General features: G+C 62.7%; 1 protein-coding gene across 1 annotated transcript in view; it reads left to right on the forward strand.

The window, feature by feature from the left end:
• Nucleotides 1–24,450, forward strand: part of LOC119108860 (RNA/RNP complex-1-interacting phosphatase) — a 55,341-nt gene that overhangs the window by 17,302 nt on the left and 13,589 nt on the right. Inside the window, exons 4-6 of the mRNA XM_037232402.1 lie at nt 16,515–16,546; nt 16,909–16,996; nt 22,278–22,357. Coding sequence (XP_037088297.1) covers nt 16,515–16,546; nt 16,909–16,996; nt 22,278–22,357 — 200 coding nt within the window. The remainder of the gene's footprint in view (nt 1–16,514; nt 16,547–16,908; nt 16,997–22,277; nt 22,358–24,450) is intronic.

A 24,450-nucleotide genomic window follows, 5' to 3' on the forward strand; every position in this document is an offset into this window, starting at 1 on the left:
TTTGGCGGCACAGAGGCGGCGCCGCGGCCCGCTCCCCGCGGCGTTTATGGGTGACCTGTGAGGAACGAGTGTGCGTGGCGGCGCCGGCAGCGCGTGGGAAGCGGCCTGCCAGTATCGCTCAATCAGCACGCGCTCGCGGTGCGGCCTGCAGCGATGACGCTGTGCGGTCAGGAGCTCCGCCTCAGGGCGCGGCCCGCCGCCCGGCCTGCTGGCTCACGCCCGCCAGAGCCCAGCTCGGCCATCCGGGACGGGGAGAACAGCCGGGCCGGCGGCGGCGCTCGTGCCGGCCGGGCTGCGTGGGCGACATGGAGCCGGCGCGCGGCGACGGCGGCGGGCGCGTCGCCCGAGGGCGCCTGGGGGGCCACGCCGCCGTCGCCGCCACTGCCGCCGCCACCGCTGCCGCCGCCACCGTAATCCCGTGCATCATTCCGAAAACACTTGGGATTCGCGCCGTGCCGTGGACGTTCGGCTGGCCGGCAGTGCCGGCCGGCTTTGTGGTGCGGCGACGGCGCACAATGGCGACGGCGGCCCCGAGCCGCTCGCTGTGCGGGCCCGCTCAAAGGCGCTCGCCAATCGCGCCGGCCGAGCGCGACGTCTGTATCCAAATCCGAGCGAACACTGCTGCCCATAAAGGCATCCAGCGGCGCGTTTTGCCCATTTATCTCTGCTAACATCTGCCACCTGAACGGTATTTATGCGCTGGACGGCGACGGCAATCCGTTCTGGCCACTTTGGTGTGCGCCACTTGAACTAATCGCATTCTGCGCGGCCCGGCGCCCTCCGCTGAAAGGCTGACCGCTGTCCGGCTGGGGGGCGATTGTCGTGTCGGGTGCATTGTGGCGCGGCCGGCCGGACAGCGCCGCCGATTATCCCACTTCACACGGCCGGCCGACGCTCAATGGCGGCCGTCGGCGCCGACGCCAGCTGCCCCCCCCCCCCCCCTCGGGCCGCGGTCAGATTTGCATCAGCCATTAGCGAGAGGGCGGGCGGGGCGGCGTACGTGGCCGTGACCGGTCAGCGGGCGGCGGCCAGCTGGCTGGCGTGGCCGATTGACCGAGAGATGGGCTGCCGGGGGCGGCCCGGTCAACCCCCCCCCCCCCCCTCTCCCCGCCCCCGCCTGCCCAATTAGCGTCAGGGGCCGCAGCTGCCGCGCCGTGCCGGAAGGGCTGGCGGCGCGATAACGCGTGGCGGCCGGCTCGAGGGCCGCGACGCGGTGTCCCGTCTGGCGTGGAGCTCTGAGTCGCGGCGCCGTATGTGCCGAGGCCCGAGTCCACGCGTGACACCGGCCGGCGCCGGCTCTCAGTCGGCCGGCTCTGTTTGTTTTGCTGGCTGGCTCGTGCAGTGCGGGGAGCGCCCTGCTTGGGCGGACCTGCAGACGAGCCCACAATGGCTCACCCTTTCATAACAAAGCCTGCGGCTCTCAGCACACAATGCCGGGTAGTGACTATCTCGGGTGGGCTCGGGTGGGCTCGGCATTGTTGGCTCTGATCGTTCGCCTTTCGTAACGTGTTTGTGTGATTGCGCTCAATGTGTGCAGATCGCCCGGTGTTAGCACTGTCGGTGTTTAAGCACCCGTTTGGCCACTGTCGTATGAGAGCTGGGGTCGGCATGTTCAAATGTTGTGGTTGCGGTGTGCGACCGTCGTGAAACTGTTGTTTCAGTCTCAGATGAAGTACTGCGCAGTTTCTGTCAGTTACGAACTTTTATTTCATAACCTTTACGCCAGCCTTTGTCTTTATTTGACCTGAGTCTTGTGTGCCTGCGCATTTTTGACTGAACCCCGCGGCACGTTGATTGGGAGGGGTCCAGACAGGTTGGGAGCCTAGTCCTGCCTGCTGTGTTGAGCCAGTACTGCCTACCGATCCAGTTGTGTTGACCCAGTCTGCTGGCTGGCAGAGTTCTGGCCGTCGGTCCAGTGCTGCCCGCCGGTCGCGTGCTGCAGGCTGACCCGGCGCGCCGTGCCAGCCACACCGGGTCGGTTTCTCCCGCCCCGGGGCACGGGCCGCACAGGCGGAGACAGGCGCGCGCCGCCGCCGGATCGTGCGGCGCCAACCGGCGATCGAGGTGTGCCGGCGGCCACCTCCGACGGCCGGCGCCGCGCCGCCTAATCCCCGCCCGCCTGTCACACTACTCAGCATCGGGCGCGCCGGCCGCTGACGGAGAGGGCCGGCGCGACCGGCCGGTCCGGTCGGGCGTGGTCACGGACTGATCGGCCGGCGCCGACCGGGCTCCAGATCACGGCCCGGTGAAATGAAGCGGGGTGACTTGATGGGGAGGGCTGTGCTCTTCTGGATGGGTGGTGTTTGCTCTCACTGATCTTGCATTTCTATGGGTCTTTGGAGCCCGGCTGGGGCGTCTAGCTTTCTTCGTATTCAAGGCTGTGAGGATTTAAGAATGCCGTCGAGAGGAAGTGGTTACTCGGTAAGGCCGAAGCCCCTGTTGCATTGTATGGAGCGGCTGCGTTCGCAGTAATGCTTGCTTCGCGCCGTTCACGCTAACCACCGACCATTTCCTGAGGTGCACGCCGGCCGATCAGACTCCATGAACTCCCGTCAGGGAGGCATGCAAACCCACCAACAGTACAGCCCCCTAATCCTAATGAGAACCGCCCGCTCCGGTGCACCGGCTCAATGGCCCGATGGCTCAGTGCACCCCCGTCGCTCGGTCCCGTGTCGCCCGTCCTCCCGTCCCCCTCCCCCGCTCCGTTGCGGCACATGTGGTATGCGACCCTCTAATGATATTCATTTTTTGTCACCGCGCCGGCTCGCACACTGTCCACGGCGTGTTTTGTTGGTTTTCCCCTAGAATTAGTATTAAAATATATGTACCCGGTTGATGGTATCGCTGACGAAAATATGCCTAACCGGGAGCGGCGGCGCGTAATTAAAACAGGCGGAGGGCGGCGCCGCAGTGGACCGCGCGCTGTCGCCGGCGCGCTGCGACAACACGGCGCGTTTTTGCGCCGTGCCGGCCGGCGAGGCGGGACAGGCGGGACGTGCCGGCGGCGGTGGGGTCGGCCGGGGTCGGCCAGGTCAGCCTCGGGGCCCCATTGGTATGCGTGCGGCCGGCGGCGGCCGGCTCTCGGGCCGTGCAGCGGGTCGGTGCCGCCCGGGCGGCGCGCGCAGTCGCCTGCAGTGCCGCCGACGCGCTGTCATAGCGGCCTCGCTGAGCGATCTATCGGCGCGGAACTGCCGGTCATCGCGCCACGTCCGGCCGCGATCGATGTGCATGCGGCGCTGCAGGCCGCCGGCCTGGGCTGCCGCCTCGGCCGGGTGGTCCCGGCGACCGGCCGCCGCTTCCGCCGCACAGGAACGTCCGGCCGGCGGCGAGAGGAGGCCGGGGAACGGCCGGCAGGGGGGCGCGCCCAGCCTTTGTCTCAGCGGGCCTCGCGCCACAGCTCTTTAAAAGCGCGCGTAAACAGGCGGCGCCGCCCGCGCGCCGCATCCGCCGCGGCCGCGCCACATCAGGCGTGTCGCCCCGCGCCGGTCGCGGCGACCCGGGCACGGCGCGGCCATTTATCGTCGATTGGCGGCCGGCGCCGGTAAAAACCCCCCTCCCACCGACCCGCTCGTGAATCGTGCACGCCGCTGTCACTAATGACTCGGCCGAAAATCCACAGGCCCGTCTCCAAAGCGGCCGCGCCGGCCGCCTTTATTGGGCAATTAATCGTTCGCGACAAAGACCGGTAATCAGACTAATGATAATAAATAATTTGTAGTGGCGTGTGCGGCTGGTGGCTCCCCGACGCCGAGGGTCGCGCGGAATTCGAGGCGGCCACGCGCGCGCGCCGCTGCCGCGGACGTGGGAACCGCGCCGCATGCAAATGCGGCGCGGACGGCACCGCGCGCCGCTAATGAAACCACGTGACGCGGACTCCGCGCCGTCGCCGCGGCGCCGCCCGCGGCAAAAAGCGCCGCGGACAGGTGCGTAAACAATGCGCGCCGGGTCGGTGACAAATGGCGGCGGCGGTGACCGACGTGAGAACGGCGGACCGCTCGTCCTGTTTACCGATACCCCGTCCGCGCTGCCGCGTCCATACATCATCCGCACCGTAATGGCGTTCGTTTTATGTGCGAAAGTTGTACGGGAGGTGTTTGCCGTGCGCGCGCGCGCGGCCCGCTCGGTGGCAGAGGAATGCGTGGCGGTCCGTCCGGCGGCGGCCACTCTGTTCAGTCTAATTCAAACGGCCGCAGCCGATCCGTCTTGGCCGAGAAAAACCCGGCGACAGCGCGGTCGACTCGGGGCCGCCGGCAAAAACGGATTGATGCGGCGCTGGCGATGTGCGCTTGGCGGCTTCCCGAGTGTGACAGCCGCCCGCACCAGACAGGCACCTGATGTGACAGCCGCCCGCACCAGACAGGCACCCGAGGGTGACAGCCGCCTTCACCAGACAGGCACCTGATGTGACAGCCGCCCGCACCAGACAGGCACCTGGTGTGACAGCCGCCCGCACCAGACAGGCACCTGATGTGACAGCCGCCCGCACCAGACAGGCACCTGATGTGACAGCCGCCCGCACCAGACAGGCACCTGATGTGACAGCCGCCCGCACCAGACAGGCACCCGAGGGTGACAGCCGCCCGCACCAGACAGGCACCCGAAGGTGACAGCCGCCCGCACCAGACAGGCACCTGATGTGACAGCCGCCCGCACCAGACAGGCACCCGAGGGTGACAGCCGCCTTCACCAGACAGGCACCTGATGTGACAGCCGCCCGCACCAGACAGGCACCCGAGGGTGACAGCCGCCTTCACCAGACAGGCACCTGATGTGACAGCCGCCCGCACCAGACAGGCACCCGAGGGTGACAGCCGCCCGCACCAGACAGGCACCCGAAGGTGACAGCCGCCCGCACCAGACAGGCACCAGATGTGACAGCCGCCCGCACCAGACAGGCACCCGAGGGTGACAGCCGCCTTTACCAGACAGGCACCGGGGTGTGACAGCCGCCCGCACCAGACAGGCACCGGGGTGTGACAGCCGCCCGCACCAGACAGGCACCGGAGTGGGACAGCTGCCTTCACCAGACATCGTGCCGAATGTGGCCGCTTCTCTGGTACGACAGCCTCCCTCAGGAGACATCCTCCTCCCCAAGACATCCTCCCGAATATGGTCCTCCTCCCCAAGACATCCTCCCGAATATGGTCCTCCTCCCCAAGACATCCTCCCGAATATGGTCCTCCTCCCCAAGACATCCTCCCGAATATGGTCCTCCTCCCCAAGACATCCTCCCGAATATGGTCCTCCTCCCCAAGACATCCTCCCGAATATGGTCCTCCTCCCCAAGACATCCTCCCGAATATGGTCCTCCTCCCCAAGACATCCTCCTGCAACAAACAGCGCCCCGGCTGTGATAGCCTCCGCATCACAAAGCTTCTCCAGGCTGACAGTCCCCGCTACAGACAGCTTGACAAGGATCGTAATGTGTCGCTCCTGATAGCTTCACAAGCGGGGCAGTGTTCGGCACCCGGCATCGTCCCGAGCCCGACCACGCCTTACGCCGGACAGCTTCTCAAGCGCGGCAGCTTCCCAAGCCTGACCACGCCTTACGCCGGACAGCTTCTCAAGCGCGGCAGCTTCCCGAGCCTGACCACGCCTTACGCCTGACAGCTTCTCAAGCGCGGCAGCTTCCCGAGCCTGACCACGCCTTACGCCTGACAGCTTCTCAAGCGCGGCAGCCTCCCGAGCCTGACCACCCCTTACGCCGGACAGCTTCTCAAGCGCGGTAGTTCCCGAGCCTGACCACGCCTTACGCCAGACAGCTTCTCAAGCGCGGCAGTTCCCGAGCGTGACCACCCCTTACGCCGGGCAGCTTCTCAAGCGCGGCAGCTTCCGGAGCCTGACCGCGCCTTACGCCGGACAGCTTCTCAAGCGCGGCAGTTCCCGGGCGTGACAGCCCCCCGCACCCAGGAGCCTCCCGTGCTCGACAGCCTCCTGCGCGTCTTGCCCCGCACGCCGGGCCGGCGGCGAGCGTTCCTCCAGGTCTCGCGCTCCCCACGCGGCAGACCGACGCTGCGCCGACCGCGGCGGCTGGCCGGGGTCACGCCGCTCTCCGCGCCGTCTGTCTACCTGGGCGGTCGAAAGAACCGCGCGTGTCGCCACCCGCCGCCGGCGCGACGTGTCTGGCGACACGGCCGGACCGCACGTGCGCGCACGTGTCACCGTGCGCGCGCACGCGGTGCGCCTCGCGGCGGCGGTGGCCGCGACGCGACCGTGACGCGATGCGCGTTTTATGGCGCGCCAATGACGTCTCTCTCGGCGCCGCCGTCGTAAACAAATAATCGGCGCGTCTTGCGCCGGCCGGCCGGCTGGACGGCTGTATAGCTGTCGGGGCGGCCGTAAAGGCGGCCCGCCGGGACGCGCCCTCGTCTGGCCGCGGCGCCGTCGCCCGCGTCGCGTGTCCGCGCGCGGATTGGCCGGCGCGGCGGCCTTTTTGCGCCGGCGTCGGCGCGCTTTATACGGGTAATTTGTCTGGGTTTGCGGGGCGGCCGCCACCTGGCCGCCGTCGGCCGGCGACGTCTCGGCCGGCAGGTGCGGGGGCGTGGCTCCTGTGGCCTGGCCGTCACGTGACTGGCCGCCGTTTCCGACTGCGGGAGGTCACGGAGGGACCGCCCGGATGACCAGCGCGCCCGGGGCTCCGACGTCGCGGTTTGTCATGGCCGGGCGTCGCGTTCGTGACTTTGTTGGTGCAGAGGTCTGGACAGAAACGTCGCGACTCGGTCGGGCCCAAGAGGAGGAGCGTGGCGGAGTCTGCGCCGCGTCGCGTGGGAGACCCGAGCCCGGTTATTAATTGACCCAATTGACCGGCCCAGACCGTGCGTTGGGAGAGATGGGAGCCGAGATTTGGCGCTGATAGCTATCGGCCACCCTGGAGACGGGAGTTTTTTGCCGACATTTTTTTGCCAACCCCCGGCTCGTTTTGACAGCATCCTACGGTTTTTAGACGCACGTGGCTAACGAAATATTGCCTCATGCCTGGACCGTCCAAATAGCTGTTGAGTGGTAAGTGGAAAAACACACGTGCAGTGGCGATGTGGGCACCTTCCAAACAGTCGACAGCCGCGTGCATCGCGACACACTGCTCCACTTGGCACTCATGGGACGCTTGCGTCGCTGTCTGTTCCAGTGCGTTCGTAACCGTTCTCTCGCGCTCGGCGGCGGCGCGGCGGGCGGCCGTGGTGTTAGCCTGTTATTCGGCCGTGCAGTCTCGGGACACCAGCCGGCTCCCTGCAGTCTCCGGCTCCGCGGTATGGCACCCCCGCCGACTGCCCTCATTTGGCCCACATTTTAACCCCACTTACGGTGACGGGCCGGGTAATGTGACTGGGACAGCGGTGGTCGTCGATGAGCCGTGGAGCGTCCGGGGAGATCCGAGGCCGGGGAGTCCTCGACGCTCGCGCCGCCAACTGGGGCACTCTGGCTCGGACCGAGACAGCCGGCGTGAAATAGGATTTCATAAAAAGTCACGCCCGCTGCGCCGCAAGAATGCTGCGATTTGTCGGATGAATAGAGGAGTAACTTGGTGTCTCACTATTTTGTAGGATTGCGGCTGGTTATAATGCAAAGTACCTGAATTTATCCCTCCTCCTTGAGGTTTCCAAGTTGTTGTTGATTTTGATGGTGATATAAAAATCCGATAAAAACCGATCTTCCGGAGGCGCGGGGCCAAAAGGCCAACAGCCGCGCGGCCCGTCGGCGGCCATTCCGAGAGGAAATAATCCAATTGGACGCGCACGGCCAGCCGCAGCAGTGGCGTGCAGCAGAGCGACGGCGGCACGGCCGCTCCAGCGCCGTGGGCGGCGTCGCCTTTCGCCGTCCGTTCGTCCATCCGTCCATCTGTTCCGCGCGCGCCGGGCAGCCAGCCGCCCTGGCGGCAGCCTGCCGCTGCTGCCGGCAGATGGCAGGCGCGTCGCCTCTCCGGGCGGCGCCCGGCGGGAGGCGTCCGCCCCGGCGCCTCGCCTGACGCCGCCGCCGCCGCCGCCGCCGCCGCCGCTGCCGGCAGCCGTTGCCGGCAGCCGCCATTGTTTTCGGCTCCCTCTCGCTGTCCTGCGCCGTGCGTCACCGAGATGCGCTCCCGGCCGCCCTCCACCTCCACTGGCATCGGTTTTTCTGCTGCTTTCTACGGCTGGGCGTCGCGTTTGCGGTCTCGGTCTAATTTCAGTTTGTCTCCCGCTGGGAATCGTTTATCGGTGGAAAGGTTGATGGAATTTCCTATTTCAATCGCGTGATCTAGGCCAAGCTTGTAAGACGCAACGCCCCGTGTAAAAGCTACGGATCGCGAACATGTGAGCATTCCGTCAAACCGTGCCAGAAAAATCTGAAGCCAACCGTGCCGTGTTCGTGCCTGCCGTCCGCGGCATGGATGTGGTACCGTGGCTGGAATGCCCTCGCTTGTGGAGGGTAAGCCTCTGGCAGCTTATTAATGCGATAACCAGATACATGCGGTCGTCTCGTGCACCGCTTCCGCGAGTGCTTTCCATGGCTTGCTTAAGGTATGCGTTGTTGGCATACTGCTTACGTAAACCGGATTGCCACTTAGAAATATGTCGCATTCAGAAGATTCCATGCACCTCGAGTTGTCGCGGCCTCTCGTGTACTCGTGGATCGGAGAAGACGTGTTATAACTACTGGTAATGTTGGTTTTTACTGACATATATTAAGATCAACTGCCCAGTCTTCAGCGATTCCTCAGTTGGCATCATGTTTGGACTGGTGCTTTGTTTCCATTCCTGTGACGCTATTGGCTCGTAGCACTGATGTAATCGTGTATGGAACAGTTTGGTTGTGAGCCCGAGATTTCGCTGAGCTGCTGACACCGACGCCGGCCTACCTCGAGTCTGAAGCTGGCTGTTGTAAACCTCCGTCCCTTCCCATGCTTCCTACCTTTACCGTATCGCTTGTCAATAGGTCAGGATCTGGTGCAGGAGCTGAGTTGGGTCAGCGGTGGCATGCGACTCTCCGACACGCGACCGGGGCTGGCTTAGGATTGCGATCCAACACACATCCTCGGGTCGTTCAGGAGCTGGATGTGAACGTGACACGGGTCTCCGGGCTGGGCAGGTGCGGGATCCGGAGCTGAAACAAGACGCCGTGCTGGTGAGGGGTGTGATCAGGATCTGACACAGATCCTCGGCTGGGAAGGTATGGGATCTGGACCCGACGTGCGCCTGATACGAATGCCGTTCCTCACCTGCCGGGTATCCTGCACCAGGTCCCGATCCCACCCCCTGACCTGGCTGGGCGCCTGGCACGTGACGAGCGGGCGCCCAGCGGGTGGGGGCATAACTCGGCGCGTGCAAAGTCCGCCGCCCCTCCGCCTGATCGCTGGCATTGATAGCCAGCCTATCGAATGGGCCATCACGGTCGGATTAATTTGTTACACTCGAGCCGCGGCCGACGGCGGCCCGGAGAGGCAGCCGCCACGGTAAACACGCGCCGCGTGACGCGCCGCCGGCGGCGCACGTGGCCCACGTGTGGCCCTCGTGCGCTGCCGCTGTGGCGAGGGCCGGGCGGCGAGGTCGCAGGCTGGCGGCAGCGCGGGCGCGAAGGAAGGCGACCGACTGACGAGACGCCGGATCCCGGGCTTCTCCTCGCTGCGCTGCGATTGGGCATGTTTTGGGAGTGCCTGGTAGTGCCGCCAATGCGCACTGGTTTTCAGCCGTCTTCACTTGAATCCCGACCCGGCTCCTTTTACTGCCTAGTGCCGGTGGTTGGTCTTGGCCTTGACGGGTCTCGTCTTTTGTTGAACGCTTGGCGGATGTCCCCTGACAGGCAGTGCGTACACGCGGTGCACAGCGTCGGCTGCCGTTCGGCTTACCCGTTCCGGCCGTGTAGCAGTCTGCCAGAAATAGGCTGCAATCGCTCAGCTTTAGCTCAGTCTGTCAGCTGTTCCGTTTGGCGCTGATCGATGGAGTCTCAGGCTCCTTTATGCGCTGTTTCAGTAATTATGCATGTATGCGCAGCCCGCCATAGCTTCTTTGTTTAAAATTGGATTAATTGATTCGTGACCGGTTATGCATGAAACGTGCATCCACCGAAATGTGACCGAGAGTGGGTGCATGGTTGCACGCACCTGCACCCGCGGATTGACCGACTTTTGGGGTTCGGCGTTGTGAGATGACGACCTCAGATGGCGTGTGCCTCCGCCTGTGTTACCCCGGCGCGCACCAGTGGCTTCATTCATTGGCGGGGCTGGCCGGGGCGGCCGGCGCCGTCGCGTAGCGGCGGTGACCTCTGGCTGCGACCGCGAGTTGGCCGGTGACTTCATTCAGCGGCCGAGCCCGGCGCCGAGGCCGCTCACCACCTGTTTGAGCAGCGCGGACAGCTCGATCGCGTTCGATCGGCCAGAGTCCATGGCTGGAGAGTCTTCAGCCGGCGCGCGAGACGGGCGGCGCACCTCTCCGCCATGGTCGAGAGGGCCGCGTCGTGCCGCCGCGTCGTCCCAGGCTACACTCCAGCCGCCGCGCCGCTGCAGTCCGTCTCGCTCGCCGTGCGCGCCGTCTGTTCAAAGGCGGACGGGAAGCCCGAGCCGGACGGCTGGTGTGCGCGGCGCCGACGGCGACCTGGTGGCTCGGCAGCCGCACCGGCCAGCTGACCTCCCCGCGCGGAGCTGCCCTCTGCGCTGCAGTGTCACGTGACGCGTGACCTCGGCGTGCGTCGGCGGTGCGCCACGCCGCCGGCGCCGAATTCGGCCGGGGCGGCGTGAGACCGTGTCTGCGGTCGGCGGGACCTGACGGCCGGCTCTGGCGGGATCCGAGAACAGCCGGCTGGCATGCCGCGCTCCTCACGCGCGCCGGCTAACGGTGTGCTCCGGCCATCGCGGGGCTAGTTACAGAGGGCAACGCCCTTGCGCCGTTCAGTTTTAGTGCAGTTTTTGGTGCGTTTTTAGAGCTGTGAGTGGGGTTCAAGGTTCGTGGCGCAGATCGTCGTGCTTTCAATCTCGGCTTCATCAGTTCGCTTCGCGGGAACCCTGACCACGAGGCCTTTACTGGAGACATGATCCGTCTGGTAGACAGATCGCAGCTCTCGCCGATCGCGGCGTTGCCTTTCGCGAAGTTCACAACCGGATGCTGTCGAGGTGTTTTTTCGCATTTGCCAGGAATCGCACGCGACTTGGTGTGTATGCGGCGTTGAGCACGGCCGGCTGCTGCTGTTCGCGTTGGTATCAAGGATGAGAGGCGTCCATGCTAATGACCGGAGCGGTCGCGCGAGCCACAAAAACGACGAATCCAGGTGGTCGTAAAACAAACAAATCATGCAGTCTAAAACAACTAAATCACTTGGTCGTAAAACCCGGGCTCGGTCGCGTTGGGCACAGGCGGCAGGTGCTCTGTAAATGTTCGGTCTTGTTTAAGGCGCAATTGGCTCTCTGCGCAGTATGGCTTTGTGCCCCGGCTGTGGAAGGCACTGGTTTGAGCCCAGCTGTGTTGCTGGCAAATCCAGTCGTGGAATGCCTCATGTTGGTACCGCAGAGGTCTTCATAGCTGAACGCCATGAAAAGCCCGGACATGATGTGAGCAGGGACCACCCTGAGCTCTTGGTTTTTCGGCATTAGGAGTTCTTACGCTGGTTTCATAACCTGCCTTCAATATACCGGTAGATGTTGGTTAACCAAAGATGTCAGCAATTGTGAGGACTAGTTATGCAGATGCTCGACGTTTCAAAGCAGTGCTCATGGTCACGAGTGATACAAGTGGTGATACCACTAGACTGTAACGCTGTCGAAAGTGCCAGCATTTTAAAAATATATCTCATCGATCGCTTGAGATACCTCCACTGAAGCAGCACCTTCGTGTATATCAAAGGTTGGCTGTCTTCGGCACAAGAAGTTATAATGACAAAAGTTCCAACTGCAAATGTATGGATTATCCTTCTCACGAGACACGAAGGGGTAACACGCCAAGGTCTGAGCCTTGATCGGGTAGCCTGGGAAGCGCTCCGACGAAATGGCATACTTGACAGTTTTATTTATTTCATCGGCATCTGCGGGCTGATCACCGAAACTTTGATCGGTCTTTGATGGCTATGTAGGCAAGGCTTTTTAACTCGCTCGTCGGTTTTAAAAAGAAATGTGGGGTTTTTCAGATTACTAACGCATGTTTTGCCGCCATTCCCTCCAGCTATTTGAGTCAAGTGATTTTTTGTTCATCTCTCATCACCCTGTGAGGTTCTCGGCAAAAAATAACCCTGGATGCAAGGTCCATGGGATGCTGAGTCTCCGTATGACTGTAGGACAACGGCCAACGACTGGGAGACGGAAGACGACTTACGCGGAATTTCCGAAGTTCATTGAAATGCCCGGAACACGACGTCTAAAACAACGGCACGCCTGTTGAACCTTGCTGAAAAGCTTGTGTATGCATGACATCCGTCATTTTAACGACGGGATGGAGTCAGCGCTAGAACTCGGCCGCACCACACGAAATCGGCACCGGAGCCCTGGCGCTGTTTCTGGCCTTGATTGGTCGGGCACAGCGCTGTGCCAGACCGCACCAGCACAGCGCCGGCTCCTGGGCGCGACCGGGCGAGGCAGGCTGCCCCCCTCTTGGGCCTTGCGGCGGCAGCGCGAACGCGTCGACGCGTCGCACTGTTGTGACAGTATTGATGCATGCCCGGCGGATCCAGGCGGCGATAGTGTCGGCCTCTGATAGATGTCGGCCGCCCCTGGTCCGCGCTTTACCGGCCGGCCCACAACAAATAACTGAATAGCTAATGGGCACGCGGCGGCGGCGCAAAAACGGCGCGCGGCCGGCGCGGCGGGCGGCGGCGGCGGCGGCGGCGGCGGCGGCGGCGGCGGCGGCGGCGGCGGCTGCGGCCGACCCGTGCCTGAGACCCGGTCGCCGGCCGGCGGCGGGCGCGACACCGTCCGCTTCTGGCGGCGGCACCGCCCACGCTGCGACTGCACCTCCCACCCTGCGCCCTGCACCGGTGCCGGCACCGGTCGGGCTCATGACGCCTGTTGCGCCGAGGCCGGCCGGCTGACCTTGCCAAGAATGCCGGCCGCTCGGGGTCCGGTATGGTGCATTAGCTGGGTTGTCGCCCGACGCCTCACGCCCTTCTGATCCGTGTAGGGACAAACGCGGCGTGTCGCGCCTGCCGGCTCGTGACGGACGACTGCCGAGGCGACTCGCGTCGGCTCTGGTTTGGAGGTCGGTGTGCTTGGGCCCTGCGGGTTCGACAGGCTGAAGCTGTACCTACAGCGGCGGCTGAGGGCGCACAATATATCCACTCTGTCCGCGTTACGGCCTATTACCCGGACACAATACAACCCGTGTCTATCATTCTGATCCGATTCCAGTCGTCGTTTAGTGGGCAATAATTGACTTAGATTTTTTACACGGCCCCTGCCCCGATTTTATCAGTTCTCCGGATCGGAGGCGCCCGGGAGTGAGCGCGCACGCACGCGCGGTGCCGTCGCCGGCTCCTCGCAGCCGGCGGTTTGACGCGGGCGTCTCCTCCGTCCGGGAGAGACCGTGTAGCCACCCGGGCCGAGCCGTGTTACTCGCCTCCATTCCGGCCCGAGGCTCAGCCCCGGATGGCAGAGACAAATGGAAGCGTGTTGGGTCTCCGACGTTATTGGCAGCGGGGGGAGGAATGAGATGTCGCGCCGACTGAGGGGCCACCGCCATAGCGGCATTCTTTCCCGGATTGTGCAAGGCCGGGGGCCTCGCCGGCACTGGCTCGCTGGGTGCAGTCCGTCTCTCAGAGGCCATTAACGGGCGACAAGAGCGGGACGGTCGACTGCACAGGCGGTCCTGGAATGTCCAGACCGTCGGTGTGCATGCCATTAGGTGCGAGCAGTTTCAGCCCCCCGGGCCAGCTGCAGTCTTGCCGAGCCGAGGCGGCGACAAGCGGAATGCATCCATTAAATGACCGTCGCCGATTGCATGAATAGCAAGTGCTCCGTAGGCTTTTGCAAAAAGGCGGCGCTGCTTTTTATGGACGCGTGCTTTAGCGACGTGCGGGACGATAGCGTATGTTCGTTGTCCGCGGACAAATGTGTAAATTGTGCTGTTCAGGTGCCATTTTACCCCTCAGCGTTTAAAAACGTTCGGAAAGCGCGGACAAGGAAATCTTATGCAACACCGTGACTGATTTTAATGAAAAGGGTGAGGAGACATGCGTAACTGTTTGGGTGGCTGAGTTCATCACTGCCTGCTAGCAGGGCACTACCCCAATGTGCAAGGCAGCGGTATTGCCTGAAGCTGACGCTTGGTCGGCAGAGGGCTGGGTCTGAGCCGTGTCGCCATCCCTTGCGCAGTGGGTCACGGTCCATCCCCTGGTCGTGTCTGGCTGGTAGCTACGGCGCCCTGATGACAGCGGCTGAGTACCACGCGCCCATCCGCGCTCCCGAGCAGCCTGCGGCGCGACGACGTTTTTCTCGGCTCGCTCGGCTCGAGACGCCGCCTCGCAGCCAGCCAGCGCGCGCGCGAGAGGATGTGGGGCGGACACGAGGGCGAGCGGGGGCTGAAGAGCGGCACTCAAGGCCTGGCGGCGCCGGGACCGCCCAGGCGGCTGTCGTGCCGCGCCGCCACTGCCGCCGCGCCCTGGCCGGCGGTCGGCTCGTGTCGGGCTCGCGCCGCCGTCGGGATGGCCTTTAGTCACGGCACGGCCGCGGCCTGGCTCGACCCGTGCCCGGGCCCGTCGCCCCGCCGGCACGGCCCGGGCCCGGCGCCGCCGCTCGTGTCGGGCGGCGGCGGCGACAGCGCGGCGTGGGCGGGCCGCCGGCGCCACGCCGCGCCGCCAGCAGATTCTCTCATATTTGCATTTTGCTCGGCCGTGATTCAGCTGGTTTGGCGCACCATCCGCGCCGCCAAGGCTGCCCGGTGCCAGAGCAAACAGCGCCGACCGTCGGTGACGGCGCCGGTGCGTGCGCGCAGCGCAGCGCCGGCTCGCACGCACGCACGACGTCGCCCACCGCCGTGCCGCCGCGTCGCGGATGTGGGTCAGACCCGCGCGGCGGCGGCGACGGCGGGTGGCCGTCGGCCGGGGCGTCGCCGCGCTGGCCGGCGCCGGACCCGCCCGCGCTGCAGCGCCGCCCGCCCGCCCTCGGCGCCTCCAGATGGCAGCGGCAGCGCCGCCCGGCTCGTTAATATGAAGATGAGACGCCCGGTCCGGGCGGTCGCCGCCGCCGCGGCGACGCGTCGCGTGCCGCTGCCAGCGGCGCCGTCCGCGCCCGTGTCGCAGCGTCGCGGTCGAGCGGGTCGTCTCGTCTGCGGCGCGTGTGCCAACCGGCGCTGTTCGCGGCGGCCGCCAGTCATGCTCCGACTGTGCGCCGCCGGCGGCGCACGGGCCGACCGGCGCCGCCCCGCGCGCTGCACAGCGACCGTCGGCACCGTCCGGGCTCGTCGAGTGATGGCCGCCGCGCCGCGGCCGGCGTCGAACCGCCCTCTGGAATAGGCCCGCTGGGCTGGAGAAGCCACGACCTTGAGTCGGCCGGGTATCGGCCAAGGGCGGACCGACGTTCCGTCATCGAGCTGTGTAATCGAGCCCGGTTTGCCTGCGGACGGGTCCGTGGGAGGAAGCCGCGCACTCGGCTTGTGTGTCGGCCGCTGGAGCACGCGAACACTCGTCACGCTGGGTATTCCCCAGCCCATTCCCTCCCACGTCGCGTTGAGCGGCCGTCCCCGCCGCGACCGGTGTGACACAGCACGGCATTGTACGCCCATGACCCGGGGAGTGGCCGGGCCGAGTCAGCACGTGCGGCTAATGCGACCTCCGCCTTTGCCCTGCACCGAGCCGCGGGCTGTCCGGCGGCGGCGCGCGGAGACGCCGCGTTTTGCGCACGGCTCTGGCTGGGCGCCGTCCCAGCTTGTGTCAGCTGTGCGACGCACGTGCCAGCCAGCTCAGGACATGGCGGCACGCTGTCCGCGTGGGCTGCGCACTCCATCTCAGTGACATGCGACACCGCGCTCGCCATGGGTTTCCTATGCCCTCGACCGGCGCCGAGGTCCTCCGGGCCTCGGGATGGCGCAGCGCACACAAACAGCGGTGCGCTTGGCCGGCCCGGCGGGGAGCGGGCGGCCCCTGGCTGCCTCCCGGCGCCGCCGCCGCCCCGCCAGCGGTGGTGCCCAGGCCGGATGGTGTCCGCTCGGGGGCGACCACCGGCCGGTGGGAGCCGAGCGCCGCCGCCAGCAGCCCCGGACGCGGGAACGCCGGATGGCGCACACTCGTCGCCGGCGTGACCTGCCTCGCCTCCCCGTATTTGGCGTACGCGGGCACCGTTAGTGGCCCGAGGTCAGCCGGAGGGAGCTGGGAGCAGGAGCCCCATTTAAAGGCCGGCCGTATCTGCGCGATATTTTATCGGATTGGAGGGTGCCGCCCCTGGGCCGCCGCCGCGGCTGCAGCGGCCGCCACGATCTGGGGGGTTCAGCAAATATCACGTTTCCCACTATTTATGGGCTGGGTGGGCGTCCAAGCCGGATGAGCCGGTGCCGTGAGAAGTATACGGAAAATGCATTAGATGGATGCCTTGCCCACGTACGAATGCTAACAGTGCCGTTTTTGGGTTGCAGGTTCTCCTAAGCAAGGTCATGAAGAAGGACTGGTGAGTTATGGTCGACACGTCTCGTGCTTTGTACTATTTATTTGTCTGTGTGGTCCCATAAGTTCTCGCGTGTCAAATTAGGCCTACACATTGCCTCTATTATCCCGGTTAAACGCCCCGACGTGCATATCGTGGAGTTGAATTAGTCTGGCATGATTACGCTATGTTTGGCTTCCTCTGTCCTGCACAATGCATTTCAAACGGGAATTTCCCATCTGATCCGCACCTCACCGGCTGCGGGCGGGCCGTCGTCTTATACGCTTCTAACTAGAGCCGATGAGCGCTGTAGACGTCTGCCGAAACAGCAGCAATTTCGCCAAAGCTGTGCATTTCACTGATGTCGTTCGGCCCTTTTGACGCAGGTTTTCCCCCGAAGATGCAGTAGCTGACATTCCGAACCTGGATTTCATCATAGATCTGACGTTTACCACGAGGTACTACGATCCCTCGGTAAGCTACGGCCGATTAGCCCGGACTTAATCTGGGAGTTTTCCCTTCCGTCGTAGGTTTTCTGACAGAAATTCGAGGCAAATTGCATCAGCAGCTTGAGACATGTAGTGTCCTCAACGGAACGTCAAGACCATGTCGTATCAGATGGGTTTCCCAGGTCGTGCTAGGTCATATTGACACAAGGTCATTGGCAAGCGACGTCATAGGCACTGAACTCATAGCCTTGTTCGTAGTTTTTAGTTTGCTTGGTACTCATTAATCCTCCAGTGTCCATGGACTCAAACACATTGCTAAGGTCACCCTGACTTCATCCTAACTCATCGGAGATCAGCGATATTCTTTGCTGTTTGCATGTGTAGGGATCGAGGTTCAATGGAAAAGCCTGCCATTTCCGACTTGTCACGCGATATGAAGACATGCCGATCAACCGTGGCGGACTGGGAACGCTCCGCCGGCTGGCTCGGTGTGTTGGGCGATCCTCATCATCTCTGTGTTATGGTGTGCACTTTGCTTTACGCTGCAATGAGTTTGTCATATTGTACGCTACCTATGGTCCTCCCCGTCTCTTAAAAACAGATGAGCCGCCAGTTTACGAGTGACTTAGCGTTTCTCGTTGTTTGAAGGTTATGCTTGCATCCTCAAGGTCCTTTGCGCCATTTTACTTTTTTGACGTCTAACGTTGCAGTTTTCCGACCTTGCGTGACGTACCATGTCAGTTAAGTCGCCACGCTAATCATTATGAACATAATGTCGATAATGCACATTCCGGTCCAGTTTCGGCCGCCACACATACGTAGCGCCGCATGTTAGCCCGTGACGTGGTTCAAGCGGTGCCGTGGGCCATGGCTTGAGCGGGCGCGAGCCTGCACGCGGGAGGCACCACGGAGCCGGTGATACGCACCATCTGCCCCTGTCAGTAATGTCAGGTCAGAGGAGCTGGCTGTGAGGCGACGGCTGCTTGTCACAGGATTGACTCACTGCGTGTATTGTTATGGGCATACTGTCTCGTTACGCCTGGCGACAACCTTTTCAGGATAGGCGTTATGCAAACGTGGAGGATGTTTTCCACTTGAGAGGTATCATCCATAGTTGAACATGAAAAGCTAATATCATTGCAAAAGGTTTGAGCCTCGCCAAACCGAGACAAATTGCCAATGACTGCAACACGCGCACCCGATGGGGCTGCAGATCACAACTGAAAGCGCCCGAACACACCGTTGTGTGAGGACTCCCATTCCTGGAGCGTGCGTGACCCTCCGATTGCATGCAGCAGTTAACCCACACATGCAATATAAACACGGTATCAAAAATGAGCTTTTCACTATATGTACCGTTAGCTGCATCTGCCTTCCTGCTTTATTACCACTAAGCCACTAAGAATGCAACCATTTGAAGAGGATGTATTCTTAGTAATGAACCGTTTCATATTTATTGCGGTCTAGAAGTGATATTTTGATGATAAATGCGTAGCTGCATTGCGAGCTCTCCAAGCTATGCTTCAGCTTACCTTTAAGCTTCTCTTTGTCCTCAGCTGTATCGAGAAATTAGTGTAATCAGCCGCCGAGGCGGTGCTGGTTGGCTCACCGGCGTCGCCGTCAGCTGTGCCATGCGCAGCCATGTCCCATGTTCCAGCGCGCGCACGAGCTGTGGGCTCGCGCGCGCAGGTGTGCCTGCAGCCGCGACTGCGCCCTGCAGGTGTGGCGCTGCCGGCTCGTATGGCGATGTGGCGCTTCAGTTACATGGAGCAAGTCTGTGGAACCGGGCTTGAAATGCTGTTCGATTTTTTACGATAGTGCAAGGTTGAGGCTCGGGGTGTTCGGCTCTGACTGCGCTAAGTGTTTTGGACATATTTGTCCTTTGGGCCGCGCTGGGTACGCGCCAAAAAATTTCCATCATGACTTATTGCATGTTTCACTACGTAGAATGTCACGTAATTTTGTGGACTGTTTTAGATTTCGATTTGTTTCCAACATAAAGACAGCAGGCTCACATTCATGATTACTTCAGAGCATGAAGGAAAAACTTATCAGTCTAAAATATTACGACAATTTCACCGTTCTATTTCCTTGCCACTACTACTTCTCGTTCAAGAGATGCGGTTAATTACTCTTCTTATCGGAGCTAGCGGTTTCGATGTAAGTTTTTATATACCTCGTCTTTATATACATGATCCATATTGTGGTTTAGTGATAGTGTTATTATTATCATCTCATGCCTCGCGGATTTAATGGCCACTGTCTAGATTTCCTAATCAAGGCGACTCACGGAGGCTCACGCCAATGCAACGCCAGCCCACCGTGGGCGCCGCCACGGTGTCGTATGGTCGGCCGGTGCGACCGTCCGCCCGCCAGTTGTGTGCTCTGTCGTATGGTCGGCCGGTACGACCGTCTGCCGCCAGTTGTGTGCTCTGGCGGGCAGCGGGCCTCCGACTGCACGGCGAGCCCGGACCGAGTTTGTCGAGCGGCGGCCGCGGCGCCGGTCCGATGACGGCGCACGGCCGGCGCGGCCCCAGTCCAATGACGGCGCACGGCCGACGCGGCTCCGCGGCCGGGCGCGGCCCGCCTCGGCGGCGCCACTGCCGCCCGAGTCAACTGAGAGAGCGGCGGCGGTCGGCCTGCACTCGTGATCGATGGCGGTCGCGCCGGGGGAGTCCCACACTCGGCCCGCCCTCTGTTGACTCGACCTGGAGCCGGCCGGGCGGCCGAGAGGTGACCGGGGCGGGGCAGGGTCCCTGAGAGGTGACCCGGCGAGGGAGAGGTGGCCGGGACCGAGAGGCACGGCCGGGGATGAGAGAAATGACTGGGGCTGGGATGACCCGCACTGACGACGATGACCCGCACTGAGAGAGATGCCGAGAGACAGCCGGAGCGAGAGCTGACCTCTAGCTCAGCTGACCGGCCCAGAGCCCCCCCCCCCCCCACCTGTAAGCCTCAGAGTGGACCTGGCGCTCAGACGGCCGGACCCCAGAGCCGACGGTGTCCCAGAGCCGCCCTTCCACCTGGCCGGGACCTCGAGCGGACCTGCCAACCAGCTGGGCGAGTCCTCGAGCGAACCTGCCGCCCAGCTGGCCGGGACCTGGAGCAAATCTACCGCCCAACTGGGCGGGTCCGCCGTCGACCTGGGGCCGCCGTCAGCGCCGCCGGCCCTAATTGGGCCATCACGACCTGGGGCCGCCGTCAGCGCCGCCGGCCCTAATTGGGCCATCACGCTGGCGTGGGCCGACATATTGGACAGATGACAAATGCGCCGATGGCCGGATAGCGGGCGGCTGGCGCTGACCGGTCGGGCTCGCTAGGGCCGCACCGAGCCATCAATCAGCGCCGGGCGGCACGGCGGCCGCGCCTCCATTACGGCCAGCTTAGCCAGCCATCGAGTGTCATCGGCCGATAGGATCGGCTGCGCCGCGAGGTGTGAGCGCGCCTCGGCTCGTTAGCCGCCGCGCGCCGTTGCACCGGCCGCCGACGGCCGGGCGGCGAAAGTGCATTGACAGGTGAAGTGACGGCCGATTTTTTCGGGGGCTGCGGTGAGGGATGGCTGACACGGTGTCGCACTGGGTCGAGTGCGTGTATTTTTTTACAGGGAGTCGTTCTCTGCGCAACGGGCAGGAGGTTGCGCACGGTCCACCGCGGGGATCGGCCGGTCCCTGCCGGTGACGCGTGTCCAGCGAGCCTGGGCACGAGGCCGCCGAGCCGGCTTTTGCCGCCGTCGCTGCCGGTCGCATCAGGTCTTTGGACCACTTGTCACACGCCCTTCGGTCTTATCGACTTCAGCCACTTGCCCTTGCCGCCCGATGTGATAGCGCACATCGGCATGTCCGGACTGCCGCGCGTCCGATGTGATGTGCGAGCGTGCACCGCTGCTCCCGTCACTGACTGACTGCGTTCCGTCCGTCGGTCCAGCTTTTAACGCGGTCTCTCTGTGCGTGTGGCCGCCCGCGTGGGGCCTTCTTCGGCGTCACCTGTCTCACCTTTTCACTGGAGCTAATCGCCAAATGTGAGAATTTCGAATACCAATCGATAGGCCTGGTCTAGCTTGTCTTCACGTAGCCACTCTCCGTCTAACATTCGTCTAATAGCCGCGTAAGTTTTGACGTCACAGTTAAAGAAACAGGCATACAAGCGGTCACAATCAGAACATGTCAGCGTGCCCTCTGGCGAGATTGGCTCTGTTCAGGGAGCCTTGCAGCGGACTTCGCAAGAAATCTCTTATTTGGTGCATCAGAAAGGTGTGATAAGCTGTTAGCTTGATGTCATACTGATCGTATCGTGTCACGTTCGGTAAGCTTTTGCTAAATATGATGCGGGGATAGATCCTATCGGACCAATTAGTATGGTCTAATCACTATATTGCACCAACAAATGTGCTTCGTGCTAATTGACGAATGTAGTAAGACGTTCTTACAGCCTGCTGGAGCGCGTCAATAACCATATGCGAATAGCTGTAAGATCAGTACGGATGATGTCACTCGATGAGACCCTTTCATATGGCTTGATGTGCCACTGATATTGCAACTGGTTGGTCATGTCAGCTGTGTGGTGTTCCTTGCTTATACCCAGTACAAGGACAGACATCTTGCGGGAAGTTCGAACTCGAACCACGTGACCAGTCTTGCACGGTTTCACGAATGACGTCATATATTGGCGGGGAGCCGTCACGAGCATTACACTGTCGTCAAAGTATGCCGCGTAGTGTGAGTCATGTGACAGGCATGTCATGTGCGGTTGAGGCAATGTATGCCTCTCAATAGCTTTAAACCGATACCGTATGACCGAGCTCAGGGCTCAGGAACCATCTCTGGCGGCCGTGTGCTGGACATGCTCGGGATCCAGGCTACCGGTGGCTTCCGAACAAAACCAGCGTGCAAACATACGCTTTTGTATGTTTACACGTCCTTCTACCAAATGTCCGCTCGAGCTACCGCTCCTTGGTCGCTATCCTCAGTTGTCCACTCGAGCTACCGCTCCTTGGTCGCTATGCTCAGGTGAGTCGTGCTAACCGAGCCAGCCGACGCCCGACCGCTTCAGGCCTCCGTCTCGAGGAGCTGGTCATGCCCCCCGACCACGGCGGCACCCCACCGTCGGCCGCTCTCGCGCTCGCTCCCACCCCGCACCCGCTGCCAGCTCCCGTGTCCAGCATAAGAGACGGCGCGTGGCCGGCGGGCCCGTCGCCGCGCGAGACGACAAGGCGTGCCCTGTCCACGCCGGAGACTTCGCCAGCGGTGAACTCAGGCTACCTCTGATGAGACGCCGCGCTCTAACGCCTGTCTCTGCGCCACCGCCAGGAGTTCGAGAGCCGCGGCGTACGTCACGGCAAGATCGCCACAGAAGGTCACGTGATCCCCAGAGGCCCGGTGATGCGACGGTGAGTGGGCCGACGGAGGCATGCACGCGCGCCCGCCAGCGCCGGGCGCACGCACGCGCCCGCCGCCCGCCGCCCGCCGGCCGCCGGCCGCCGGCAGCCGGCACGTCCGGCCGCATCGCGCCAAACGACCAATTAATAGCGCCTCGCACAGTATGAATAGCTTAGCCTCGGCGCGACTGCATTCTTACACGGTATTTTACGCGTATTTTCACGGGGGCCGGCTGGCGGGCGCGACTCGGGTTCCTCTTTAATTAGGGTCGTCTTAGCGCTGAGTTCTGCGCGGCCCGTCAGCTCCCGGTTGGCAGGCGGACGGCGCCGGGCTCTGCCCAGACAGGCACAGGTGCCACTCTGATGTCAAGCACCGGCTGTTAACTATTGTTTTCACGTAATTTTCCGTCCTTCTTTATATATTTTATTGATATAAATGTGTGTGAATATGTATATGTGTGTTACGTTTCATATAACATATTGTACTTTTCGCGTAGTATGTTTGTTTTGTGAGTTGTTATGACAGTGAGTATTTAATATGTGCGGTAAAGCGCGTGTGAGTGAGGACGGTCCATTTTATATTTCTGGCTCCAGTTCATTACACCTCAGTCAGGCCGTAGCGCATCAGATTTTGGTCAGGTCGGAGGCCGGCATCACGTTGGCACCGCTTGCTGTATTTGTAATCTGGTTCGTTGTAAATGTTAAGTAGTAATGCAGCAGCGTACGGACGTGTTTTGTGTTTCATTATTCCATGTTGGTGGTTTGCTCTGCTAGGAGCTAGTTAAAGTATAACGCGGAAAGTCCGAAACAGAAGAAGATTTCAACGATGACGTTTTTGGGTAGTGGCGGCGTAAACCCATCACCATGCAAAGGTACTCTAACCACGACGAAAACGGGGTAATCCTAACCGTGGCGACGATAAAGCCCTCTTAACCACTCTGGTCGGATCTGGCCACCATGCGGCGTCCATCCCCGGCCGGCGGTCCATCTACTGCAGCTCAGATCCGGATCGGGTCACCGTACCCAGTCAGGCACGCTGGTGGGCACCCTCCCAAGTCAGGTCAGGCTGCGTCAGGTCCGGCCCGGCTGGTGGGCACCCTCCCAGGTCAGGTCAGGCTGTGTCAGGTCCGGCCCGGCTGGTAGACACCCTCCCAGGTCAGGTCAGGTCAGGTCCGGCGGTCGCCGTGGCTCGATGCACGGTGTTGTCGACCTGCCGCGGTCGGGCCGCGTGGCGCCGACCGCTGCACCGCCGCGGCGCCGCTGTGCCCGCCGCTTGGTCTTCTCCCTGTCCGTCGTGGTAACCAGGTCCCCGGCGGGGTAGGGGTGATGGGGAGGCGTTTACGGTGTTACGGCGGCGTCGTAGCCACTGGCGCGAGGCTGCTTGTAGCTGTACGCAGCGTCTGGGAGCGGAAGGGCCACGGTCTGGGTCTGTGCGGTGACGTCACCCGCAATGTCATGTGACCATCCCCATCCTGTCCAGCGTCATGTCGTCGCTTGCCACGCCGCCAGTCGTCTCGTGCCGCCCTGCCGGCACTGCTCTCGGCTGTCCTGCCGCCGCGCGCGCGACGCCGTTGCTCGCGCCGGAGTCCGCACCAGCCTGGCGCCATGGCGTGTTCGCCGTGTCTGCTGATCTCCTCATCACTCACTAATGTCCGGCACGCGACGTCGGCGTGTCGCGCTCAACCGATGAGCTGCGGCGCGGTGCACTCCTAGCCGGACGGGCTAACGGCACCCACGCGTGCCCGCCACACCGGTGGCACGTCTGGTCCGGGAGGTTCGCAGAACCTGGCCCGAGGATCCGGAGCAAACGACCGTGCAGGGAAAGCCGACACGTTCTTCCCGGACTGAACGGCATCATCGGTCGCCTTTCGTAGTGTCTGGATAGTTCGGGCGAAGAATGCCTGACAAATACACCCGATAAGGCGCCGAGTGCCTTTTTACTCGACTGGGAGCCTTGGCCAGCCAGTAAGGTGCTTAGTCAACCTCAGGAATGTGTCCGGTCAGATAGGCCCGAGACGGCTACGGGAGCTGAAGGTGCCAATAGCTGTGCATTTTTGGCATTTCTTTCGCCGTTCTGGCACATTTCGCCGGCGCGGTGATTAATC

This window comes from Pollicipes pollicipes, unplaced genomic scaffold, assembly GCF_011947565.3.
Source record: "Pollicipes pollicipes isolate AB1234 unplaced genomic scaffold, Ppol_2.1 Scaffold_691;HRSCAF=793_pilon_pilon_pilon, whole genome shotgun sequence".
Classification (NCBI taxonomy): domain Eukaryota; kingdom Metazoa; phylum Arthropoda; class Thecostraca; order Pollicipedomorpha; family Pollicipedidae; genus Pollicipes; species Pollicipes pollicipes.